We start from the raw sequence: 24,249 nt of genomic DNA, 5'->3' as shown, positions 1-24,249 counted from the left end.
GGAGGTTAAAGGTCCTCCCACACAGTACTTTACGCAAGCGTAAATCATGATTGAGAGCCCTATATCATGCAGAGAGCCCAGTCCCTTTTTCGCGCCCGAAGGCTCCGCCCCGCGCAGCCAATCAGTAGGCCTCGCCCTTTGCAATAGCCAATGACAGTGAGCGTAGGGGGCGTGGCTGGGCGTCCGGGGGCGCGGCCTGGCGCCTAGAGAAGCGGCGGGGCGAGCCGGGGGCTCTAGTGAACAGCGGAGCCGGACGGGGATCGCCGGCGGGCGGCAAGCGGAGGCGGCCCAGGCCCGGCGGTCTCCGAGATGTCACGATGGCTGTGGCCATGGTCAAACTGTGTGAAAGAGCGGGTCTGCCGCTACTTGCTGCACCACTACTTAGGTCACTTCTTCCAAGAGCACCTCAGCCTGGACCAGCTCAGCCTCGATCTGTACAAGGGCAGCGTTGCCCTGCGAGACATCCACCTGGAAATCTGGGTGAGGAGCCAGGCCCGAGTCCAGGAAGGTGCGGAGGGTGGGAGCGCAGCGACCTGAGGCTCCCTGCGGCAGGATCGGGCTGGGGGATCAGGCACCGGGCGTAGAGAGGCCAGGGGAATCTTGCCCTCTCCAGGCGTCAGAGGCACCCCGGCTGGCCTCTTCAGTTCCTTACCAGAGCCAGAAACTGAGCGGGAAGGGGTTTCTGTCTCCACGGGAGGAGAAACTGAGGCTGGAGAGGGCAAGATCACCTGTCTGGAGAATGCAAGACAAACTCGTCGAGTTTGGGGGCTGAGTTAAGGAGGGTGGCTCTCGGGCTGAGGAGGGGCTGGGGAGGGAGCGTAGGAACTGAGCTGGGCCAGGGCAGTGACAGACTTGGGCCTGCGCAGCTGGTGGGGGAAGCTGGTAGGGGTCTGGAGCCCTGGCGAGGACACCTGTGGATCATGTGCCCTGACTCCTGAGCCCGTAGGTGGGATCAACAAACCACCGGATGTGTATGTCAACAACCGCGTCAGTACCAGTGTTGATCAACACCTCGTGTGCCTGGGTCGCTGCCTACTTCCTGCTTTTGGGAGAGTGGGATGGGCCAAGTGGGTGTCTAGGGAGGGACTGGATGGCCCCCACCCACATCTCCCACCGACCCCCCGGCTCAGTGTCCCTGCCTGGAGGGAGGCCCTGGAGGAAAGGTGGGGAGATCTGGCTTCAAGCCGGGAGGAGGCCAAGGGAGATGCTAGGGAGGCCAAGAGGTGTAAGGTCAGAGGCTTGAGGCTGGGAACGGTGAGGAGCCCTGACTCACAGCTCAGCTGACCTGGGGAGCTTTGAAGGAGCCACCAATTAGAGGCGCGTCCTGGTCGATCCACCAGGTCCAGAACAGCAGGGGTGGGCATGGAGGCAGGGACTTCTCAGTTTTGTGGCTGGACTCAGGGGGCTGCTAATCTGGGCAGAAGAGCTAGGCTTTGGGGATAGGCCAGGCCCTGGTGAGCAAATGTGGGGTAGGATAACCGTGGGCCCTGAACTGGGGGCACCCCCCAGTGGCCTGCTGTCTGTGAATTCTGGTGTAGGAAGCCCTCTCTGACCTCTAACCTTAGCCTCAGCCTCTAAGGCCGTCTCTAGGCTGCCCCTTTTTTATTTTTATAGAGACAGGATTTCGCTATGTTGCCCAGGCTAGTCTTGAACCCCTGAAGGGATCCTCCCACCTCAGCCTCCCAAAGTGCTGAGATTATAGGCATGAACCACCATACCCAGCCCTAGGCTTCCCCTTTTTACTTTCAGCTCCAGAAAACGCCCCTACTCCTGTTCCCTGCCCTCTTGTTGGGGACTGAATTGGCTTCTCTAGGGCCCTGGTGGAATGCAGACGCTTTCTTGATAACCAGCCCCTCCTCCCTCCCAGCTTAGCCTGCAGGCCCCGCCTTGAAGGCCCCCAAAGAAACTGAGTATCTGGGGCCTCTGAAGTGGCATGAAGAGAGAGAGGCCCGCATCCCAGTCTCAGTCCCTGTTGTATACTGGGTGACTAGATTAGTCCTGTCTCTAGGCCTCAGTTTCCCGAGCTGTGGGTCTCTGGGTGAGGAATTTGGACTCCCATCTGCTCTGCCATGTGCTTTTTTATTCTTGGATCCAACCAGTTTACTGAGGCCCTTTCTGGGTGGCACCTGGGGTGACGGGGGAGGCAGGTGGGGTACAGCCCTCCAGGAGCTTCCAGGTTGGCAGGGGTACAACTCCAGCGTGGACATTTTAGCCAGGGGCTCAGCCTTGTGCCTCACAGAGAGGCACAGCTACACTAGGTGTTTGGGGTTGGTGGAGGGGGGGTCCCATCTGGCATTAGGTCAGCCCCTCTCTTGGACACTGTCCCTCTGAACTCTGCTTATCCAGGGTGAACATGGGTATTCCGGACTCTGCCATACATGTGCCCATGTTGTCCTGTGCCTGCAACACACCACCTTCTACCAGCGCCTATCCCCCCTCCCTTTATTCTTCAGCTTGCCCCTCCTCTGACGGCCCAGGCTGGGTTAGGCGTCTTCCCCACGGCCCCCCCACCAGCCCCCTCACCACCCCCAAGCACCTGCTCACCTCTGAGTTTCATCCTAGTTGCTCTGAGCCCCTGGCTGGAGCCTAGCTTGGCTGGGGAATGAAGACATTTTATTTACCCATCTAGTCTCAGTGTCAGCATGTAGAAAGTGCTCGGTAAATATTATCTTGAATTAAGTGGTGAGGGAAACATCTGCTCTGGCTTGAAGGATTAGGCACCTTTGGGTGACGGGGTAGGGGGGCTGGCCTGTAGTAGGGGACAGCATGAGCATAGGTGGGACCTTGTAGATAACACGTGGAGGGACAGGGCAAGCCAAGGGTGCTCTCCAAGGCACTATAGCCAGATAAGGCTGTGCCAGCCTGTGGGATTTGGGGTTTCCCTGAGCTGGTTTTGTCTCTTGCTTGCTCCCAGTCTGTGAACGAGGTGCTGGAGTCGATGGAGTCACCGCTGGAGCTGGTGGAAGGCTTCGTGGGCTCCATCGAGGTGGCCGTGCCCTGGGCTGCTCTGCTCACCGACCACTGCACAGTGCGCGTGTCCGGCCTCCAGCTCACCTTGCAGCCCCGCCGGGGTCCAGGTGAGGGCAGGGCGAGGCTGGGGGCAGGCAAGTGGGGAGAGTGGGCCGGGGCGTCCAGGACCTGACTGGGCCTGCCTGCCTTGAGACCCTGTTTCTCCCTACAGTGCCAGGGGCTGCCGACTCACAGAGCTGGGCCTCATGCATGACCACAAGCCTGCAGCTGGCCCAGGAGTGTCTGCGGGACGGGCTACCGGAGCCCTCTGAGCCTCCACAGCCCCTGGAGGGGCTGGAGATGTTTGCCCAGACCATTGAGACTGGTGAGCAGGCCCCTCCTGGCCGCCCTGTCTCCTGCCCTTCAGTGGCACACAGAACAGGGGCTCCAGACAACGGCACGGCCACCCTGGTGCCCAGATGGGAAATTCTGCCTCCCCTTTGCTGCTCCACCTGACCTGAGACCCCTCCCCAACTCCTCAGTGCTTCGGAGGATCAAAGTGACCTTCCTGGACACTGTCGTGAGGGTGGAGCACTCTCCGGGTGATGGGGAACGTGGTGTGGCCGTCGAGGTCCGTGTGCAGAGGTAAGGGCAGGCCGATCTGGGGTGGACTGGTGTGAAGATGGGGAGTGGGGGCTGCTGGATGGTCCCCACCCGCAGCCTAGGTTCCTGGGAAGAGGCAGGGTGGATCTGGATGGGCCTCGGTGGTGGTAGGGTTGGGGAGGTGGGCTGCATCGTGAGCCCGGACTGGTGTCCAGAGGCCAGGTGATACAGGCCCAGAGTGGCCGAGGCCCCAAGAACCAAGTTAGATGCTGAGGGTCTGAGGAGCAAGGGCTGGCCTGAGCCTCCGGGCTGGACATGGTGATTCAGGACGGCCTAGGTGTGATGGGGCAGCTCTGCAGGCTAGGCTCCCTGACCCCGTGCCCCTAGAACAGAGCACTGTGTGGAGAGAGGGGCTCCAGGCCTGGGGTGGCCAGGGCACGGGCTGACCCTACACTCTCCAGACTGGAGTACTGTGACGAGGCAGTGCGGGACCCAAGCCAGGCGCCGCCGGTGGACGTGCATCAGCCGCCTGCCTTCCTGCACAAGCTGCTGCAGCTGGCAGGGGTCCGCCTGCACTACGAGGAGCTCCCGGCACAGGTGAGCGGGCTCTGATTCCCACAGCCCCTGTCTCCTCTCCCTTGAGCCCACTGAGCCCCTCCCATCCTTTCTGACCATCTCTGACTCCATTTTCTCAACCTTCCCCTCTTGTATCCTCCCGCCTCCCAGGAAGAGCCTCCAGAGCCCCCCTTGCAGATCGGCAGCTGCTCAGGGTACATGGAGCTGATGGTGAAGTTGAAGCAAAATGAGGCCTTCCCTGGCCCCAAGGTGGGTCCCCAGGCCCCTGGGGAGGGGGTGAGTACCCCATCTCAAGACTCCTCCTCCTCAGCAAGGCTGATTATCTACAGCCCACAGTGGGGATGTCAAGTAGGGGATTTACTTCCTTCTTGGCAGCTAAAGAAACTGAGGCTGTAGGCCAGGCACAGGGTTCACACCTGTAATCCCAGCACTTTGGGAGGCCAAGGTGGGTGGATCATCTGAGGTCAGGAGTTCGAGACCAGCCTGGCCAACATGGTGAAACCCCGTCTCTACTAAAAATACAAAATTAGCCAGGCGTGGTGGCACATGCCTGTAATCCCAGCTTCTTGGGAGGCTGAGGCGGGAGAATCGCTTGAACCCAGGAGGCAGAGGTTGCAGTGAGCCAAGATTGCACCACTGCACTGCAGCCTGGGCAACAAGAGCGAAACTCCATCTCAAAAAGAAGAAAAAAAGAAACTGAGGCTGAGAGGTCAAGTTGTGGCCTGGTTCATAGAGCTAGTTGGTAACAGAGTTTAGTTTGGTAGCCAGCATCCTGCTTTCCCAGGGCGAGGGCAGGCGGGTGGTAGCTCTTAGAGGAGCTGGGTGGTGGGCCTAGGCTCCATGGCTGCCTCCTTGGCCCCCAGTTGGAGGTGGCGGGACAGCTGGGCTCCCTGCACCTGCTCCTGACCCCAAGGCAGCTCCAGCAACTTCAAGAACTGCTCAGCGCCGTGAGCCTTACAGGTGAGGCCCCTGGGTGGCATGGGGGTGGGGTGGCTGGGAGGGCCAGCCAGCCCAGACTGAAGTCTCCTCCCCTGCAGACCACGAGGGCCTGGCTGACAAGCTGAACAAGAGCCGCCCGCTAGGTGCTGAAGACCTGTGGCTGATTGAGCAGGACCTGAACCAGCAGCTGCAGGCAGGGGCAGTGGCTGAGCCCCTCAGTCCAGACCCCCTTACCAACCCCCTTCTCAACCTGGATAACACTGGTGGGTGTGGGGTCAGACCGTGGTTGGAGGGGCAGCTAGTGTGGGTGCAGGAGCCTAGGGGCTGGGGTCGGCTGTCCCTGACACTCCTCACTTCACCCACAGACCTCTTCTTCTCCATGGCTGGCCTCACAAGCAGTGTGGCCTCAGCCCTCTCTGAGCTCTCCCTCTCCGATGTAGACCTGGCCTCCTCTGTGCACAGCGGCATGGCCTCCCGCCGGCTCTCTGCCCAGGCCCACCCAGCTGGTGAGTTGGAGCACCCTGGGGGTACTCCAGGGACAGGAAGGACTGGAAGAGGCCTTAGTGCCGTGGGATGTCAGAGGCACACAGGAAATCCCCAGCGATGCCTGGATATCTACCATCTGTGACTTGGTTCCCTGGGGACCAAACAAGGTGGGAGCTGGTGATAGAGTGGACAGAGCCTAGGTTTTTCAGTCATTGATCTTAGTCAAGCACTTAAACTCTCTGAGACTCAGCTTCCTCTTCCATAGGAAGAGAAGGGTGAGATCAGCCTTTGCCAGGCTGTATATCTGAGTTCATGTTTATTGAGAGCTTATTGTGTGTGGGTGCTAGGCTGGGTGCTTTATCACAACCTGTCCTTCCAGCACCCTGAGGAGGGTTCAGTTGAGCCTGGGCAGAGGGCCTGGCCTACTGGAGGCACCAGTGTCACCCCTGCCTGACCAAGCCTTCTCCCAGAGCCACATGGTGGGGCAGACCTGGCCTCCCAACCCCCAGCCTGGTGGCGAACTATTGCTCCACCTGGGGTACCCGGAATCTGTTGGGAGCCCCTGCTGAAGCCTCTGTACCCTTAGGCAAGATGGCCCCCAACCCCCTCCTGGACACCATGCGCCCTGACTCGCTGCTGAAGATGACCTTGGGGGGTGTGACCCTGACCTTGCTTCAGACGTCTGCCCCATCTTCCGGACCACCTGACCTCGCCACGCACTTTTTCACCGAGTTTGATGCCACCAAGGATGGGCCCTTCGGTTCCCGAGACTTCCATCACCTTCGACCACGCTTCCAGAGGGCCTGTCCCTGTAGCCATGTTCGGTATAAGCCCGAGGCCAGGGCCTGAGGAGAGACCATCAGAGCCCCCTAAGTGCACCTTCTGACACCTGTCCTCTTCCCCGCAGGCTAACGGGCACAGCCGTGCAGCTGTCCTGGGAGCTGCGGACGGGCAGTCGGGGCCGGCGGACAACCAGCATGGAAGTGCACTTCGGGCAGCTGGAGGTGCTGGAGTGTCTGTGGCCCCGGGGCACCTCCGAGCCTGAGTACATGGAGGTGAGGGCAGAGGCAGAATGTGTACGAGGCGGGGTCTGGAGGTTTGGGTGGCTGTGGGGCCAGGCCTGACCCTGTGTGCCTCCCGGGTCCCATCCCAGATCCTGACCTTTCCTGGTACGCTGGGCTCCCAGGCCTCAGCTCGGCCCTGCGCCCATCTGCGCCACACACAGATCCTGCGCCGTGTGCCTAAGGTAACCCACCCGCTCCAGGCCACCAGGCTGTCCCCATGGCGTGTTGACCCCACCCTGGCCTCTGCCAGGGCCTCCTCTGCTGCCCAGCCCTGTCCCTCTTCCCCTGTGCTCCACATCTCACCATGCTGGGGCCCTCAAATACCTGCCTGGCCCTTCCTATGCCAGTCTCTGAGCCTGGTCATGCCCTTGCCCTATCTCAATATGGCCCCCTGGCTGGCCTCTGTTGCTAAGAGTGGCGCATGTCGGGTGGCTTTTATAAGTAAACAAGCACATTGTGCGCGTCGGGCAAAGGTGGGACAGGCCTCCTTAGTGCTCTCGTGGCCCCTGCCCCAGCTCTTCTCCCACTACCAGAGGGCCTTCCTGTCCCACCCCCTGAGTACCACTCAGCCCTCACTGACCTGAACGCCCTCGCCCTCAGAGCCGACCCCGGCGCTCAGTTGCCTGCCATTGCCACTCAGAACTGGCCCTGGACCTGGCCAACTTCCAGGCGGACGTGGAGCTGGGGGCCCTGGACCGGCTGGCCGCCCTACTGCGCCTGGCCACCGTACCTGCTGAGCCTCCAGCTGGCCTGCTGGTGAGAGGCCCCTGCCAGGGCCAGGCCGGGGGTGGGTGCAGGGCCTGGGTCCTCGGCTCTTGGTCACAGTGGGAGGGGCTCCGACGGCGGCTCTGACCCCCAATCCTCCTGCAGACAGAGCCCCTGCCGGCGATGGAGCAGCAGACGGTATTTCGGCTCTCTGCACCCCGGGCCACGCTGCGGCTGCGCTTCCCCATTGCCGACCTGCGGCCTGAGCGGGACCCCTGGGCGGGCCAGGCCGTGCGGGCTGAGCAGCTTCGGCTGGAGCTGAGTGAGCCCCAGTTCCGGTCAGAGCTTAGCAGTGGGCCTGGTCCCCCAGTCCCCACCCACCTGGAACTCACCTGCTCCGACCTACATGGTGAGAGCCCCCGAGTGACAGAACTTGGGGCAAGAGGCCTGGCTTCTGGGAGAGATGGGCTTGGGGCTATGGAAGGGGCCCAGTCACAACCCGAGCAGTCCCTGGCCCAGGCCTTTACCAGCTCTTGGGGTCCCAGCACTGCCTGTCCCCGGCCTCCTCGCCGACAAGTAGGGTGGACCCTTTGTCTCTGGCTTTCTCTGCCCACCAAGGTGTGTGGAGTCGGGGGCACAGCTCTGAGCCGACCTGGGCATTGGGGAAGAAATAGGAAAAGGCAGCAGTGATGAACCCCCTAATTCCCCATCCCCCTCCAGGTATCTATGAAGATGGAGGGAAGCCACCTGTCCCTTGCCTGCGTGTCTCCAAAGCCCTGGACCCCAAGAGCACTGGGCGCAAGTACTTCCTGCCCCAGTAAGTAGGGGCTCTGGACTGGGCCCAGGAGAGGAGGGTTCTGCTGGGGGTGTCAGGGGGCCAGTTTGGAACTGGGTGCCGGGGGCCCTGCAGGCCAGTAACAGGCCTGTGCCCTGGCAGGGTAGTGGTGACTGTGAACCCCCAGTCCAGCAGCACACAGTGGGAGGTGGCCCCGGAGAAGGGAGAGGAGCTGGAGCTGTCAGTGGAGAGTCCCTGTGAGCTGCGGGAACCTGAGCCCTCGCCCTTCTCCTCTAAGAGGACCATGTATGAGACAGAGGAGGTGAGACTTGGCCCCACCTCTTCCCAGGACCCCCTCCCGCCCACCGCCCGGGTTCCTGCCGTAGGAGCCACCTGTGTGGCTGTGGGCCAGGGCAGCACGACCACCTGGGGTGGGCATGAGCTGACCCAACACCAGTGAGGATTTCGGCTCTTCCATTCTTTCCAGCCAGTCAGAGAGTCTTTCTGAAACGGCACTGGTGAGGGCAGGCCCCTGGGGAGCATGGGTCCTCGATTGGAAAGATCAGGTCCTGCCCCACCTGACCGGTGGATCAGCACTGTACACTTAGAGAGGCAGTTAAGGGCCAGGCTCTGCCACTTGGTGACTGTGTCATCACCCTGGGGAGTTATCTGACCTTGAAGAGTTACCTATAGATGAGTTTCTTCCCCTGGAAAATGGGCACCATGACCTGTCTTTCTCTCTTTTTTTTCTTTTTTTTTTGAGATAGAGTTTTGCTGTGTCGCCGAGGCTGGAGTGCAGTGGCATGATCTCGGCTCACCGCTACCTCCGCCTCCCAGGCTCAAGCGATTCTCCTGCCTCAGCCTCCTGAGTAGCCGGGATTACAGGCGCGTGCCACCACGCCCGGCTAATTTTTATATTTTTAGTAGAGACGGGGTTTCATCATGTTGGCCAGACTGGCCTCTAACTCCTGACCTCAAATGATCACCCACCTCAGCCTCCCAAAGTGCTGGGATTATAGGCATGAGCCACCGCACCTGGCCTAATTTTGTATTTTTAGTAGAGACAGGGTTTCACCGTGTTGGCCAGGCTGGTCTCGAACTCCTGACCTCAAGTGATCTGCCCTCCTCACTCTCCCAAAGTGCTAGGATTACAGGCGTGAGCCACCGCGCCCAGCCTAACCATGACCTGTGTCACAGGCCTGTTGTGAGGATGAAAGAAGTTAACATACCTGAAGCCCTTAGAACAGCACAGGTGTGCCATCAGCACTGTATCTGTACGGCTATCATGCATCCCCAGTAGAGAAGGGCTCCTATGAATGAATGATGAACGACAGGAGGGCAGGACTGAGACCAGAGACAGGCCCCAGCCAGCGTCTCTAAGATGACTCTCCTGCTCTTTCCACCTCACCCTGTCCAGATGGTGATCCCTGGAGACCCTGAGGAGATGAGGACGTTCCAGAGCCGGACCCTGGCACTGTCCCGCTGCAGCCTGGAAGTGATCCTGCCCAGTGTCCACATCTTTCTGCCCAGCAAGGAGGTCTACGAGAGCATCTACAACAGGTGGAGACGCGGGGCCAGCAGGGCGGGACTGGACACTGGGTGGGCCTGGCCTCCCTTACCTGCTGTCCACCCGCCTATCTCAGGATCAACAACGACCTGCTCATGTGGGAGCCTGCAGATCTGCTTCCCACCCCCGACCCCGCCGCCCAGCCCTCGGGCTTCCCCGGCCCCTCAGGCTTCTGGCACGACAGCTTTAAGATGTGCAAGTCAGCCTTCAAGCTGGGTATGAGAGGTGCTAACGCTGGGCTAGAGGGAGGACCCCCAGGTCTGGGAAGGGCCAGGCTAGCCCTTCGCGGTCTCCTTCCCAGCCAACTGCTTTGATCTCACCCCAGACTCGGACTCGGATGACGAGGATGCCCACTTCTTCTCAGTGGGGGCATCAGGTGGCCCACAGGCCGCTGCCCCTGAGGCCCCAAGTCTTCACTTGCAGAGCACCTTCTCTACACTGGTGACAGTGCTGAAGGGGCGGATCACAGCCCTCTGTGAGACCAAGGTGAGTGCAGCCCCGGGCAGGCGGGCCCCAAACTTCAGAGCTCCCATTGGCGGCAGAGCAAGACCAGCGCGAGCAGCTCCAGGTCAAGAATGTGGAGAGCAGGAGGCCTGAGTGGGCAGCGCCAGCCCACCCACGCCAGCCTGCCCACCCTATCACAGCCCATCAGCTCCTTCTGACCCCCTGCTGTATGTAAAGCACCATGCTAGGGGTCGGGATGGGCATGGAGCACCCACCGTTCCCACTCTGAGCGGGCAGACCCGGCAGAGATTATTTTTCTCCTGGCAGAAGAGGCAAGTGCCATCCAGGGCCTCCAGCAGCGTCCATGGTGGAAACTGGAGCTGACCCCCTTAGGCCAGGGCTCCAGGAGCCGCCAACCCCCAGAGGGCTTGAGGGTTGCTGAGTGCAGCTGGGGAAGCCAGGCCGTGTGCTCCTTCTGCAGGATGAGGGTGGGAAGCGGCTGGAGGCTGTGCACGGGGAGCTGGTGCTGGACATGGAGCACGGTACCCTCTTCAGCGTCTCCCAGTACTGTGGCCAGCCAGGACTTGGCTACTTCTGTCTGGAAGCTGAAAAGGCAACACTCTACCACCGAGGTGTGAGGCCTGGGGGCAGGTCACCACTGGGGTCCAGGGTTGGGGGTGGAGGGCTTTCAGGACGGATGTGGGCCCTGGGTGGAGTGGGTAGCCAGTTGGCTTGGCAGGGGGCTCATGAGACCCCTCCCCAGCGGCCGTGGATGACTACCCGCTGCCCAGTCACCTGGACCTTCCCAGTTTCGCTCCCCCGGCTCAGCTGGCCCCAACCATCTACCCATCGGAGGAAGGGGTGACCGAGCGGGGAGCCTCGGGCCGTAAGGGCCAGGGCCGGGGACCCCACATGTTGTCCACTGCTGTGCGCATCCACCTGGACCCCCACAAGAATGTGAAGGTATGGGCTTGCCTACCATCTACCCCTCCTGCTAGCCTGGGCTGCAGCCCCGGTGTGCGGTGGGACCCCAGTGCGCGGTGGGACCCCAGTGCGCGGTGGGACCCCAGTGCGCGGTGAGGCCCCAGTGCACGGTGGGGCTGGCCTCCCCACTGCCCTGACTGCGCCCCCACCCTCAGGAGTTCCTGGTGACACTGCGGTTGCACAAAGCCACCTTGCGCCACTACATGGCCCTGCCCGAGCAGAGCTGGCATTCCCAGGTGAGCATGGGTGGTGGGAAGCCACATGGCCCAGTGACTCTGGACTTCTGTTTTGGGCAAGCAGGTCTCTAGGTGGGAGGAGGCCGGTGGGAGGAACATGGACTGGGCCACAGCTGACCTTGTCCGGAGCTCCTGGGCAAGGGGTGTGGCAGACAGCTAGCGGGCAGAAGGTGAGGTGCCAGGCAGGGGCCAGGACAGGGAGGGGTTAGAGGAGGGAGGACACCACCTGATCCTCACTGCTTCCTCCTGCCCTGGCCTCTGAAGTTGTTGGAGTTCCTAGACGTGCTGGATGACCCTGTGCTGGGCTACCTGCCCCCGACGGTCATCACCATCCTGCACACACACCTGTTCTCCTGCTCTGTGGACTATAGGTACCAGGCTGGGTGGGCCAGGGGCTGGGGACGGGGATGGGCTCTCAGGTGTAAGGAGCCGGCCCCAGCCCGAGTATCACCCCCAGGCCACTCTACCTCCCAGTGCGTGTCCTCATCACCGCAGAGACCTTCACTCTCTCCAGCAACATCATCATGGACACCTCCACCTTCCTGCTCAGGTATGCAGGCCGCCCCGCACCGGGCCATCCCACCCTCGCCGGGCCGAAGCTGCCTGCCGCTGTGTGTCCTCTGGTGCTCCCGGTCTTAATGTACACCCGGGTGATAGTCTCATTCTCAGGAATGTGGATTGTTTCCGCCTTTCTAGAGGGCAGTTGGAGCCTCCTGATGAGACCCTTGTAAGCATTTGTGCTCTCTGACCTGTAATCTCATGTCTGAGGGTTGTCCTAGGATATGCAAATAAGAGAGGTGGGATTTAATGCTTATGGAGTATAAGTTAAAACAGCCAAAACGTATCAGTTAAATCACAACCCTCACAACCTGAGCAAATAAGCATGGCCCACCTAGTAGGTAGAAAACCATGCAGGGATTAAGGTGAAGCTGAAGAATCCCTTCAAAATATAAGAAGATGGAGGGTGCAGTGGCTCACACCTGTAATCCCAGCACTTTGGGAGGCTGAGGCAGGCGGATCACAAGGTCAGGAGTTCGAGACCAGCCTGGCCAATATGGTGAAACCCCGTCTCTACTAAAAATACAAAAATGAGCCGGGGGTGGTGGCAGGCGCCTGTAGTCCCAGCTACTTGGGAGGCTGAGGCAGGAGAATCACTTGAATCTGGGAGGCGGAGGTTACGGTGAGCGAAGATTGCGCCACTGCACTCCAGCCTGGGTGACAGAGCGAGACTCCGTCTCAAATAAATACATAGATAGATAGATAGATAGATAGATAGATAGATAGATAGATAAAATAAAAAATATAGAAAGATGCCACAGTACAGTGTTTACTCAAATAACATTGGATACAGGACTGTGTATGTTTTAAAATCAGTTTATGAAGGGGTGTTTATATATGTCTCGGCGTGCAGCTGCAGAGAAAGTTTGGAAGGAGATGTGTGTGGTGGTTTTCTCAGAATTAGGGATTAGGAATGATGAATGATTTTTATTTTCTTTATTCTAAAATATCTTAAAGGAGTTTTCATTATGTTACCCTTAAAATAAAGACTTATTTATTTATTTATTTATTTTGAGACAGAGTCTCGCTCTGTCGGCAGGCTGGAGTGCAGTGGTGCAATCTCAGCTGACTGCAACCTCTGCCTCCTGGGTTCAAGCGATTCTCCTGCCTCAGCCTCCCAAGTAGCTGGGACAACAGGCACCCACCACCACACCCAGCTAAGTTTTGTATTTTTAGTAGAGACAGGGTTTCACCTTGTTGGTTAGGCTGGTCTCGAACTCCTGACCTCGTGATCCGCCTGCCTTGGCCTCCAAAAGTGCTGGGATTATAGGCATGAGCCACCATGCCCAGCCCTTATTATTATTTCTTTTTGAGATGGAGTCTCACTCTGTCGCCCAGGCTAGAGTGCAGTGGTGTGATCTAGGCTCGCTGCAACCCCTGCCTCCCTAGTTCAAGAGATTCTCCTGCCTCAGCCTTCCAAGTAGCTGGGATTACAGGCACCCGCCACCATGCTCGGCTAATATTTGTATTTTTAGTAGACACGGGGTTTCACCACGTTGGCCAGGCTGGTCTCAAACTCCTGATATCAGGTGATCCGCCTGCCTCAGCCTCTCCAAGTGCTGGGATTACAGGCGTGAGCCACCGCACCAGCCAAAAATAAGGACTTATTTTAGAAGAACCACAAATGCAGCAGGGAGAAAAATGGACACCCCTTCCCAGGACTGTCATGAGGCCCCATCGAGGTGTTGGAACTGCAGGCACTTTGAGAGCTGCAAGTGCTGCCCGCCTCCCACTGCCTGCTGTCTGGGCCTTCTCCCCATTGTGCAGGCAGGAACGCTGAGGCTGGAGGGGCCTGTCCATACCACCTCCTGTGGGCTTGGGACCCCTCTGCTCGGCTCCCGTGGAGCTGCCACCTGCAGCGGTGCCCGGGCCCTTCTCAGCCCTGTTCCCCCCCAGGTTCATCCTCGATGACTCCGCCTTGTACCTGTCCGACAAGTGTGAGGTGGAGACCCTGGACCTGCGGCGAGGTGGGCAGGGCCGGGACTGGGCTCCCTCCCCTCTGAGGGACCACCGCCCCGGCCACACCCAGAGCAGCCAGGTGTCTCCCCGCAGCTGCTGGCCGGGTCCTTAGCTCCCACACGTAGCCCGCACAGCAGGGACTACACCTGGATCAACCGGATCCTTCCCCCAGGTGCTGGGGCCGGGGCCGGGTGGAAGGGGGCCACAGGACCTTTCTCTCGCCTCTGCTGCAGATTATGTCTGTGTTTTGGATGTTGACCTCTTGGAACTTGTGATTAAAACCTGGAAAGGGAGCACCGAGGGCAAACTGGTGAGTGAGGCTGTCACTCTGGCTCCTGGAGCCACAGCAGGTGCAGGGGCCAAGGGAGTCTTCAGGGGCTGCTGCTCCCTCACGTGCCCGGGCTCCGGACACAGTTTATACCTGCCCTTCCTGGGCTGCAGTTAGTGCCCCTCCTGCAAAGGGCCATAGTACAGCCCTGGTGGGGGGGTCCCTTGATGCTGGCTGAATGAATGAATGGGTTTCAGCCCTGCCACCAGAGGACACGGCAGCCAGGGCACCAGCGAGGCCCTGGGAATCAGCCACCTTTGTAGGTCCCCGGATTCATCTCCTGTAAGATGGAGATAACCTGCCCTGCCTCGCTAGGCATGCAGAGCCCTTCACGGGGAGTGGGGTAGGGTGGGTGGGCACACTCCTGCTTCCTTGGATGGCCCTGGGCCAAGCCCCTTTCACCCTCTGGGTGAACAGTTTGCTCATCTGTTCAGTGGAGTTACTGGGCAGGTCATCCACTCCAGGAGAGACCATCCCTGTTCTGCCTGTGGCAGGGTCAGAACTGCGGTGCCCTCCCAGCGAGTGGGTGGGGCCAGCAGGCAGTGGCCCCTGTGTTCACATAGCTGCTCCCCCCCACCCCCGCAGAGCCAGCCACTATTCGAGCTGCGCTGCTCCAACAACGTGGTACACGTGCACAGCTGTGCCGACTCCTGTGCCCTGCTAGTCAACCTGCTCCAGTACGTAATGAGCACAGGCGATCTGCACCCCCCACCCCGGCCCCCCAGCCCCACGGAGATCGCCGGCCAGAAGGTACAGGTGAGGCCTGGCCACACAGGCTACCAGAGCTCGGCCAGGCCCCTCCCCTGCCATGGCCCTCGGGCCTGGGGTTGGGGGAGCCCTGTCCTGTCTCACTCATTGCTCCTCCCCTGCCTGGCCCAGCTCTCGGAGAGTCCTGCCTCTCTGCCCTCGTGCCCCCGAGTGGAGACGGCCCTCATCAACCAGCGTGACCTGGCCGACGCCCTCCTGGACACCGAGCGCAGCCTACGGGAGCTGGCCCAGCCTTCAGGTGAAGTGGGGGTGCTGTGGGGACAGCAGACACAGTCAGGCACCCACTGTGGGCGCCTCTCCAAACTGGCCTCTCTCCTATAGGTGGCCACCTCCCTCAGGCGTCGCCCATCTCCGTCTACCTATTCCCAGGTGAACGGAGTGGGGCCCCACCCCCTTCACCACCTGTCGGGGGCCCTGCTGGCAGCTTAGGGTCATGCTCAGAGGAGAAGGAAGATGAAAGGGAAGAGGAGGGCGATGGAGACACCCTGGACAGTGATGAGTTCTGCATCCTTGATGCTCCCGGCCTGGGCATCCCGGTGCGTGGTGGGAGGGGTGGACCAGTTTGCCGTCCAGGCAGGTGTGTTTGGGGTGGGGACGGAACACTCAGGGGTGGTTGCCTGGCCATCTGGAGCTCCCGTGGTGAGAGAAGCAGGCAGGAGGTGGTTGCCATCACCTGGGGGGTGGTGCTAGGTCTGTGCCACCCTAGGGAGGCAGCCCTGATGCTGGGCTTTGATGGAGTAGGGGGATTTCCAGAGGAAGAGGAGACCTGGTGTTCTGGGCAGAGGGACTGGGAAATTCAAGGGATGGAGGAAGAGGAGAGGGCAGTTAGCAAGAGGGATGGAGAACCATGTGGCTGCAAGGGCCGGTGGGAATGTCTGAACTCACCCAGGTCTTAGGAGGCAGGGCTGGCAGGAGCCTGGGCTTCCCAGGCTCCTGTTGGACAGACCACTCAGGCATAGACTCGGGTGATAGCAACCCAGGAGTGTCATCTTTCATCAAAAACAGGGAGGAGGCCAAGCATGGTAGGTCACGCCTGTAATCCCAGCAATTTGGGAGGTCAAGGTGGGAGAATTGCTTGAGTCCAGCAATGAGAGATTAGCCTGAGCAACATAGTGAGACCCCGTCTCTACAAAAAAAAAATAAAATTAGCCAGATATGGTGGCACATGTCTGCAGTCCCTGCTACTCAGGAGGCTGAGAATGGAGGATCGCTTGAGCCTAGGAGGCAGAGGTTGCAGTGAACTGTGATTGTGCCACTGCACTCCAGCCTGGGTGACCGAACATGACCCGACCCTGTCTATAAAAAAAAAAAAAAGGAAAAAGAAGTGAGGCCAGGGAGCTGGGGCTGGGGGCAGCTGGGCTGGATCGAACATCTGTGTCACACGTCTACCTGGCCTCCCTGCAGCCTCGAGATGGGGAGCCTGTGGTGACACAGCTGCATCCCGGCCCCATCGTTGTGCGGGACGGTTACTTCTCACGGCCGATCGGCAGCACGGACTTGCTGCGGGCACCTGCCCATTTCCCAGTGCCCAGCACTCGGGTGGTGCTACGTGAGGTCTCCCTCATCTGGCACCTCTATGGGGGCCGAGACTTTGGCCCCCACCCCGGCCACAGGTGAGGAGGAGCGGGTGCAGGTGGCAGCTGGTGAAGGTTGGGGCTCAGGCTGGTCCAGGTCTGACTTTCAGCAGCTGGAGACCTTGAGCCCCATCCACCCCAGGTGGGCCTCAGTTTCCTCATCCTTCCTTATCCCGCCTGCTTTCCAGGACTGGGGCTAGCGGGGGTCTCTTGTCCCAGGCTAAAAGGCCCGCTGAGGACGGGGAGGGAATGGGGTTCCTCTGAGTCAGCTTGGCCCCTGTCCCTCTTCCCAGGGCAAGAACTGGCCTCTCAGGTCCCAGGAGCTCCCCTTCCCGCTGCTCTGGCCCCAACCGGCCCCAGAACTCATGGCGCACGCAGGGGGGCAGCGGGCGGCAGCACCATGTCCTCATGGAGATCCAGCTGAGCAAGGTGAGTGGGGTGGCGAGTGCCTACTACACGTGTGTGTCATAGAACAACGGGCCTTGTTCTCGATGTCACGTGTAGCAATGACTAACGCAGAGGAAAACCCCTGCCTTTGTAGTGGAGGAAGCCAGGCAGGGACCAAGATGTATCGAGTGTGTCCGATGGTGAAGAGCGCTCAGGGGAGAGTCTGCAGGGGTGGAGGAGACAGGTGTGCTGGGGAGGGTCTGGAAAGTCCTCTTCTGAAGGCACCATTTGAACAAAGACCTGAACAAGTGGGGATGTGAGCCAAGAAGAGTTTTCAGGCAGAGAGGACAGCGTGAAAGCCGCAAATTGGGGCCAGGCATGGTGGCTTATGCCTGTAATCCCAGCACTTTGGAAGGCCGAAGAGAGCAGATCACCTGAGCTCAGGAGTTTGAGACCAGCCTGGGCAACATGGCGAAACCCCATTTCTACCAAAAAATAAAAAATAAAAAAAAAATTAACCATTTGCAGTGGTGTGTGCCTATAGTCCCAGCTACTCAGGAGGCTGAGGCAGGAGAGTTGTTTGAGCCCAAGAGGCAGAGGTTGCAGTGAGTTGAGATCGCCCTATTGCATTCCAGCCTGGGCAACAGAGTAAGACTCTGTTTCAAAAAAAAAAAAAAAGCTGGAAGCTGGAAGCATCCTGGCATTTCCAGGAACAGCAGAGCCTGTGCATAACCAGCGATCCAGAATGTTCCTTTTGAGTCTTACAAGAGACGAACCCCTCAGGGCTTTTGAGGAGAGGCCTCTGTGGGGTGGGGCTCTGCAGCAATCAGGGAGGGCTAGTGAGCAGGTTCAGGAGAGCCTAGATGGGGGCTGGCCACAGGTTCAGCTGCGGATGGGGTGTGTGAGATACAGAGAGTGGTACAGAGGGTTCAAGGTTTGGGCCTGGGAAATTGCCCGGGGCAGGGGGGTCCCACTTGCTGAGAGTGAGCCAGGCCAGTGCTGGGCTTCCCAAGGAGCCGCTAGAGGCAAAGGGCAGAGGGGCCTCAGGCTGCTCGGATTGGTGGGCTGTGCTGCAAGAACCTGCGGGAGATGGGTGTCAGAGCAGGGGGCCAGGGGCCTCTCTGAGACCTGATGGCCAGCCAGCGGGTGTGCAGGAAGAGGGGGAAGGAAGGCTCTCCACGGAGAGGGGCTACAAGAGCAAAGTCCTGAAGGCAAAACAGGCCTGGACTCCTTGAGGGGCAGAGACCAGTGCAGCTGGCATGGGAAGCAAGAGCAGGGTCAGGTCTGGAGGGAGAGGCAGGTCCCTGCTGGGCATAGAATAGAGAAGGGGTTGGGGCCGGGCATGGTGGCTCACGCCTGTAGTCCCAGCACTTTGGGAGGACGAGGCAGGCAGATCACTTGAGGCCAGGAGTTCGAGACCAGCCTGGCCAACATTGTGAAACCCTGTCTCTACTAAAATTAGCTGGGTGTGGTGGCACATGCCTGCAATCCCAGCTACTGGGGAAGCTGAGGCAGGAGAATCGCTTGAACCCGAGAGGCAGAGGTTGCAGTGAGCCGAGATCACGCCACTGCACTCCAACCTGGGCGACAGAGTGAGACTGTCTCAAAAAAAGAATAGAGAAGGGGTCTGGGGCCAGCCCTTCCCTCCCTCTTGGGGCCCTGCTTACCTGGCCAGGCCTCTGTCCACCCCACAGGTAAGCTTCCAGCATGAGGTGTACCCAGCGGAGCCAGCCACAGGCCCTGCGGCCCCCAGCCAGGAGCTGGAGGAGCGACCGCTGTCCCGTCAGGTGTTCATCGTGCAGGAGCTGGAGGTCCGAGACCGGCTCGCCTCCTCCCAGATCAACAAGTTCCTGTACCTACACACGAGTGAGCGGATGCCGCGACGTGCCCACTCTAACATGGTATGAGCGACCTGCACCATCCACCCTGGGGCAGGGCACCAGACCGTCGGGGACACATCTTCACGCATGCATGGATTCACACACATACACGCATTCCCACACAAACACCCAGGTTGTTTGTGAGCCTGGGAGAAGGGCAGAGCTAGGGGCTGTGTTATCGAAGGGAACAGCGTGTTCAGAGGCAGGGTGGCTGGGTGAGCTCTCAGGGAACAGCTGGGTGAGCTGCTGCCCCAGAGGCCCAGCAGGTGTCCAGAACTCACCCTCTGCTCCCAGCTCACCATCAAAGCGCTGCATGTGGCCCCCACTACCAACCTGGGTGGGCCTGAGTGCTGTCTCCGCGTCTCGCTGATGCCCCTGCGGCTCAATGTGGACCAGGTGAGTGGTCTACGTGAGGGCAGAGCCTAGGGTGACCCCACTGTCTCCAGGCCTCTGAGTCTGATCCACATCCGGACCTCTCCCTTGCAGGATGCCCTCTTCTTCCTCAAGGACTTCTTCACTAGTCTGGTGGCCGGCATCAACCCCGTGGTCCCAGGGGAGACCTCCGCTGAGGGTGAGAGGCTGGGCCAGGGAGGGGAGCGTCTGGGCCTTCTGCCTCCCAGGACAGCCCAGGTTCCCAGTCATCCCTGGCCCCATCCCCAGTCTGTGACCTCCCCTCCCCTAGCTCGCCCCGAGACTCGAGCCCAGCCCAGCAGCCCCCTGGAAGGGCAGGCCGAGGGCGTAGAGACCACTGGTTCGCAGGAGGCCCCAGGCGGTGGACACAGCCCCTCCCCTCCTGACCAGCAGCCCATCTACTTCAGGTAGGCTGCTGGACTGCGGGTGGGGGGCCCTGGGCCAGATTGCTGGGGGCCAGGCCAGTGAGCAAAGAACCCCCTCTTCCTGCTCCCCTACCCAGAGAGTTCCGCTTCACGTCTGAGGTCCCCATCTGGCTGGATTACCATGGCAAGCACGTCACGATGGACCAGGTGGTAAGTGGGGCGGTCGGATGGGGTGGCCATGTGGGGTCAGCTGTGGCTGAGTCCCTCTGGGGGCCAGGTCTTGCATCCAGGCACTGTTAGCAGCCAGGGCGCTCTCCAGTGGCTCCCATGGGCTGGCTAGCTCCCTGAGTCCCATCGGGTAAACCTGGACCCCCTCCCTCTCCCAGGGCACTTTCGCTGGCCTCCTCATCGGCCTGGCCCAACTCAACTGCTCCGAGCTGAAGCTAAAGCGGCTCTGTTGCAGGCACGGGTGAGTCCCCAGCACCCCAGCCTCTCTCCAGGGTCCCTGATCTTCCCTCTGTTCTGGTCCTGACTGGTTGTGTGGCCTTGGCCAAGTCATCACCCTTCTCAGGGCCTCAGTTTCTCCTCTGTAAAAAGGACGCAGTTGGCTGGGCATGATGGCTCACACATTCAGGCATTCGAGACCAGCCTGACCAACATGGTGAAACCCCGTCTCTACTAAAAATACAAAAATTAGCCAGGCGTGGTGGCATACACCTGTAATCCCAGCTACTCAGGAGGCTGAGGCAGGAGAACTGCTTGAACCCGGGAGGCGGTTGCAGTGAGCCAAGATCGCACCACTGCACTCCAGCCTGGGCAACGGAGCAAGACTCCATCTAAAAAAAAAAAAAAAAGGACACAGTCCCTCTGCACATGACTGGGTGGGACCACAGGGAGGGTAGAGTGCCCACAGTACTTGCCACAGGGGTACTGAGTCCTCCTGGCCCCACAATCCCTCCATGTGTGGCTCTGCCTCACCTTCTGCCTCCTCACCTCCCTGCCCTGCCAGGCTCCTGGGTGTGGACAAGGTGCTGGGCTATGCCCTCAACGAGTGGCTGCAGGACATCCGCAAGAACCAGCTGCCCGGCCTGCTGGGAGGCGTGGGCCCCATGCACTCGGTTGTCCAGCTCTGTGAGTGTCTAGGTTTGGAAGCCCTCGAAACTGCTTTTACCCTTGGGCGACCTAGAAGCTGCCATTGGGAATAAGAGGAGGAGGTGGGGGCAGGGCAGCCTCGGGTGTCTCTGAGCGCTCCTTCCCCCTAGTCCAAGGGTTCCGGGACCTGCTGTGGCTGCCCATTGAGCAGTACAGGAAGGATGGCCGCCTCATGCGGGGGCTGCAGCGAGGGGCTGCCTCCTTTGGCTCATCCACAGCCTCTGCCGCCCTGGAACTCAGCAACCGGTTGGTACAGGCTATCCAGGTGAGTGGGTGCCCTGTATCTGGGCTGTGCAGGACAGAGCAGCTGGAGCCCTCTGCACCACAGCTCCCTGGTTCTGTCCTCAAAGCTCCTCTGAGAGTGGGCAGTCTGGGTATGACAGCCCTACTTTATAGAGAAACAGCCACGGAGAGGCTAAGTGACTTGCCTGGGACCTCCAAGCCAGGTCTCCCGAGGCCCACAGGGGCTCCCATGCAGGAGCGGGAGTGCCCCCCAGGCCTTCAGAGCCCACTGTGTCTCCTGCTCATGGCATGTCTTGTAAAGGGGGGTGGAGGATGGCTGTGTTTGCAGACTAAGAATCTGAGGCGCAGAGGCTGCCCTGGTTCATTCAGGCCATACACTTCGCTAGGCCAGAAGGACCCCAGGGAAGCTGGGGAACCAGTCTCGTAGGCAGTTGTCAGATGAATTCTGTAGGGGATCGATGGTCCTAGGCGGCTAAGGGGTGAGTGCAGGTGCATGGTGCATTCTGGAACCTGCAAGCTCAGACCCCAACAGGACAGAGGGCAGGGCTCCAGGGGAGGTGGGAGGGATGCATGGGCACCAGGGAGCCCCCGGGAGTGTTCAGTCAGGTGGGAAAGAGTGATGCCAGGTGAGATGCTGGGCAGAGGATCTGGCAGACAGAAGGAAGGATGGGCCCCTGACCGTCTGGCAGGGGCGTCTGGGGGGCCAGACAAGGAGCGGTCAGTCTCAGGCGTGCAGCTGCGGCAGCCATGTGGAACCTGCTGAATGTGGTGGTCAGCAGGAAGAGAGGTTTGGGTTGAGAAGACTTTCCTAGGTTCCCTCAGCAGAGTGGCAGGTGCCTAGGAAGGGGAGGAAGAGTGGGAGGAAGTGGGGAGTGAGGCTGAGCAGGACCCCCTAGGCCAGCACAGTAACAGGCAGGGAGGCTGAGGGCTGGTGGGGTCTCAGACTGTCCTGGGGGCCTGGGGCTGACGTGTGCCCCAGCCAGCTGTCCTCATCCAGTGCTCCCATGTCCCCCAGGCCACAGCTGAGACCGTGTATGACATCCTGTCCCCGGCAGCCCCCGTCTCCCGCTCCCTGCAGGACAAGCGCTCTGCGCGGAGGCTGCGCAGGGGCCAGCAGCCTGCCGACCTGCGGGAGGGTGTGGCCAAGGCCTACGACACAGTGCGAGAGGTGACCAGGCCCCCGCCCTGCCCCAGTCCCCCATGCCCATCTCCTCACACAGACCCCGCCCTGACCTCTGGCTTCCACAGGGCATCTTGGATACAGCTCAGACCATCTGTGACGTGGCATCGCGGGGCCATGAGCAGAAGGGGCTGACGGGCGCCGTGGGGGGCGTGATCCGCCAGCTGCCCCCGACTGTGGTGAAGCCGCTCATCCTGGCCACGGAGGCCACGTCCAGCCTGCTCGGGGGCATGCGCAACCAGATTGTCCCCGACGCCCACAAGGACCACGCCCTCAAGTGGCGCTCAGACAGTGCCCAAGACTGAGCCTGGGGTGCCCGGCACCCAGAGGGTGCTGCCCACCGTGCTCCTGAGCCTCCCAAGAGCTGCAGCCCACGGGCCCGGCCCGGCCTGGCCCTTCAGGGGATGGCCACTGTGAAGGACGCCTTCCCAGCCTGCCCGTTGCCAATCTGCTGTGAGAGGGGGGCCTCCCTGCCTTGGGGCCTTAGCCCTGGCTCTGCACTTTTCCTCCGGGGAGAAAGGACACTGCCCCTCCCCCCACCTGGGCCCACACTGCTGCCTTCTCCCAGGACAGAGGCTTTTGGACCCTCGGACCCCATCCCACTCAGCCAAGTGTCTTTCTGTGTCTGGGGGGAGGAGGGGATGATATCCGTGTGGTTCGATGTATTATTTTTAAGCTCCGTGAGCGCGTGGGTCAGTGTCTGCATGAAGTGGAATAAACTGCCCACCGCCAGCCCCCCTCTCAGATCCTCTGTCCCTGTGAACCCTGGCCTCAGCCTTGACCTTGGCTCCGCCCCAGATCCCACCTCTGCACCCAGCACCTCCCATGTCACCACCAGGGGTCGCCATGCCTCCTGGCCTTGCCCAGCAGATCAGGGCACAGGCGGACCCAGAGGCACCCAGCCCTGCACGCCTTCCCCTGGCTCTGGGCTCTGCCTTTCCCCTCCCAGGAGGCTGCCACTCCAGCCCCACTCCTGATGTGGCAGGAGCTATGTGGGGCTGCCAGGGGAGGGAGGGATGGTCCTTGGAGCCCAGCTGACCCTGCCTGGTTGTCACTTGAGGCCACTCGGGGAAGGCTGAGCCTGAGGCATTCTAGATGTTGCTCTCACCATCCCTAGTGGGGGCTTTTGGGGTGGCCCAGGCCTTGGCCCCTTGGTTTCCACTGTGCTCTGGGGTCCCAGCTCCAGCACTTGGAGTGGGGAGGGGTGCTGGAGCAGCGCTGCAGCCGGAATCCCAACCCTCACTGCACAAAGCTTTACACAGGACCAGGGAGCGCCCATTGCCCCCCACACATCTTGTTTCTTGTGAGCTACTCCCATCGTGCTCCTCCCTGCCCTGCTTCCCAGTGGCGCTGCACAGAGGTGGGTGGGTCCATGGGGAAACCGAGGCTCGGGTTGGGAATCAGGGGACCCTCACCTTGCTAGGTTCCGCAGGCCTCTGGGGTTAGCAAAGGTCCCCCAGCCCTGCTCTGTGGCCCCTTCTGAGTGGGGGAGATCTGGGTACTGGGAACAGAGCAGAAGCTTTGTCCCGAGGGACCCTGGGGTCCTGGCTGCCCACGGACACCTGGGGCAGCAAGCTGGTAAGAGATCAGGAGGGCGAGGCCCTGGAGGAGACAGGGCTGTGGAGACTCGGTGCTGATGCCACCTGGAGAGGCAGATGGGGCCCAGCCTGATGCTTCCTGGACCCGCCCCACCCTGCCCGGGCACAGTCCAGGGCTTCCTGCCCTTCGAACCGCACTTGTGATCAGTATTGACGGTGGTGGGATAATCATTAACCACCACCAGGGGCTGGGTCAACGGCTCAAAAGGCCCTGGGCCCAGGGTGTCCCCACTTCCTCCTTGTGCCCCGAAGGCCAGCCCGGCACTCAGGTAAGGCTTCCTGAGTGGTAGGACCCCTGCCGCCCTCCCTGTCCTAGGAGGCTCCTGAACCCAGGCACCTCTCTGAAGGGTGGCCAATCCTGAGGAAGAAAGGGACCTGGACAGCCATGGGGTGGCCGGGACGAGCCCCTTCCTCTCTGTGCCTTGGTTTCCACTGTGGGATAAGGGGGCCTTAGCATCAGCGCTCAGAGCTGTGGAGCCAGGATTCCTGATCGGGCGCTGCCTCTGCCAGGCCAGGGC

General features: G+C 60.6%; 1 protein-coding gene across 5 annotated transcripts; it reads left to right on the top strand.

Annotated features, from left to right (window-relative positions):
- Positions 1–181: 181 nt before the first annotated feature.
- Positions 182–22,866, top strand: ATG2A (autophagy related 2A). Of its 5 annotated transcripts, none has more exons than XM_008954022.4 (41): positions 182–480; positions 2,915–3,077; positions 3,182–3,334; positions 3,492–3,594; positions 4,014–4,149; positions 4,279–4,377; positions 4,992–5,088; positions 5,166–5,330; positions 5,433–5,573; positions 6,140–6,377; positions 6,461–6,608; positions 6,707–6,799; positions 7,218–7,373; positions 7,488–7,731; positions 8,043–8,139; positions 8,260–8,419; positions 9,515–9,657; positions 9,741–9,880; positions 9,990–10,150; positions 10,590–10,740; positions 10,872–11,071; positions 11,248–11,328; positions 11,593–11,699; positions 11,786–11,878; positions 13,783–13,853; positions 14,079–14,155; positions 14,759–14,929; positions 15,053–15,179; positions 15,263–15,477; positions 16,346–16,554; positions 16,809–16,944; positions 18,597–18,803; positions 19,077–19,178; positions 19,269–19,353; positions 19,465–19,600; positions 19,696–19,768; positions 19,945–20,027; positions 20,568–20,689; positions 20,821–20,975; positions 21,969–22,121; positions 22,202–22,866. In XM_008954022.4, exons 1-41 carry the CDS (start codon positions 310–312, stop codon positions 22,436–22,438), a joined length of 5,799 nt encoding a protein of 1,932 aa, XP_008952270.2. In that variant the 5' UTR covers positions 182–309; the 3' UTR covers positions 22,439–22,866. The 5 variants fall into 5 exon arrangements, with proteins under 5 accessions (XP_008952270.2, XP_008952269.2, XP_034788850.2 ...); XM_008954021.4 differs by having other exon boundaries at positions 186–480; positions 9,966–10,150; XM_034932959.3 differs by having other exon boundaries at positions 199–480; positions 14,759–14,923.
- Positions 22,867–24,249: the final 1,383 nt, after the last annotated feature.

This window comes from Pan paniscus, chromosome 9 (genome assembly GCF_029289425.2).
Source record: "Pan paniscus chromosome 9, NHGRI_mPanPan1-v2.0_pri, whole genome shotgun sequence".
Lineage (NCBI taxonomy): Eukaryota > Metazoa > Chordata > Mammalia > Primates > Hominidae > Pan > Pan paniscus.
Note: the sequence above shows the minus strand (reverse complement) of the source record. Positions and strands in the feature narration are given on the sequence as shown.

Coding starts and splice junctions, on each gene's coding strand:
- ATG2A (XM_008954021.4), top strand. CDS start 310: ATGTCACGATGGCTGTGGCCATGGTCAAACTGTGTGAAAGAGCGGGTC. Junction 3,078..3,181: donor GCAGCCCCGCCGGGGTCCAG/GTGAGGGCAGGG, acceptor TTCTCCCTACAG/TGCCAGGGGCTGCCGACTCA. Junction 11,072..11,247: donor ACCCCCACAAGAATGTGAAG/GTATGGGCTTGC, acceptor CCCCACCCTCAG/GAGTTCCTGGTGACACTGCG.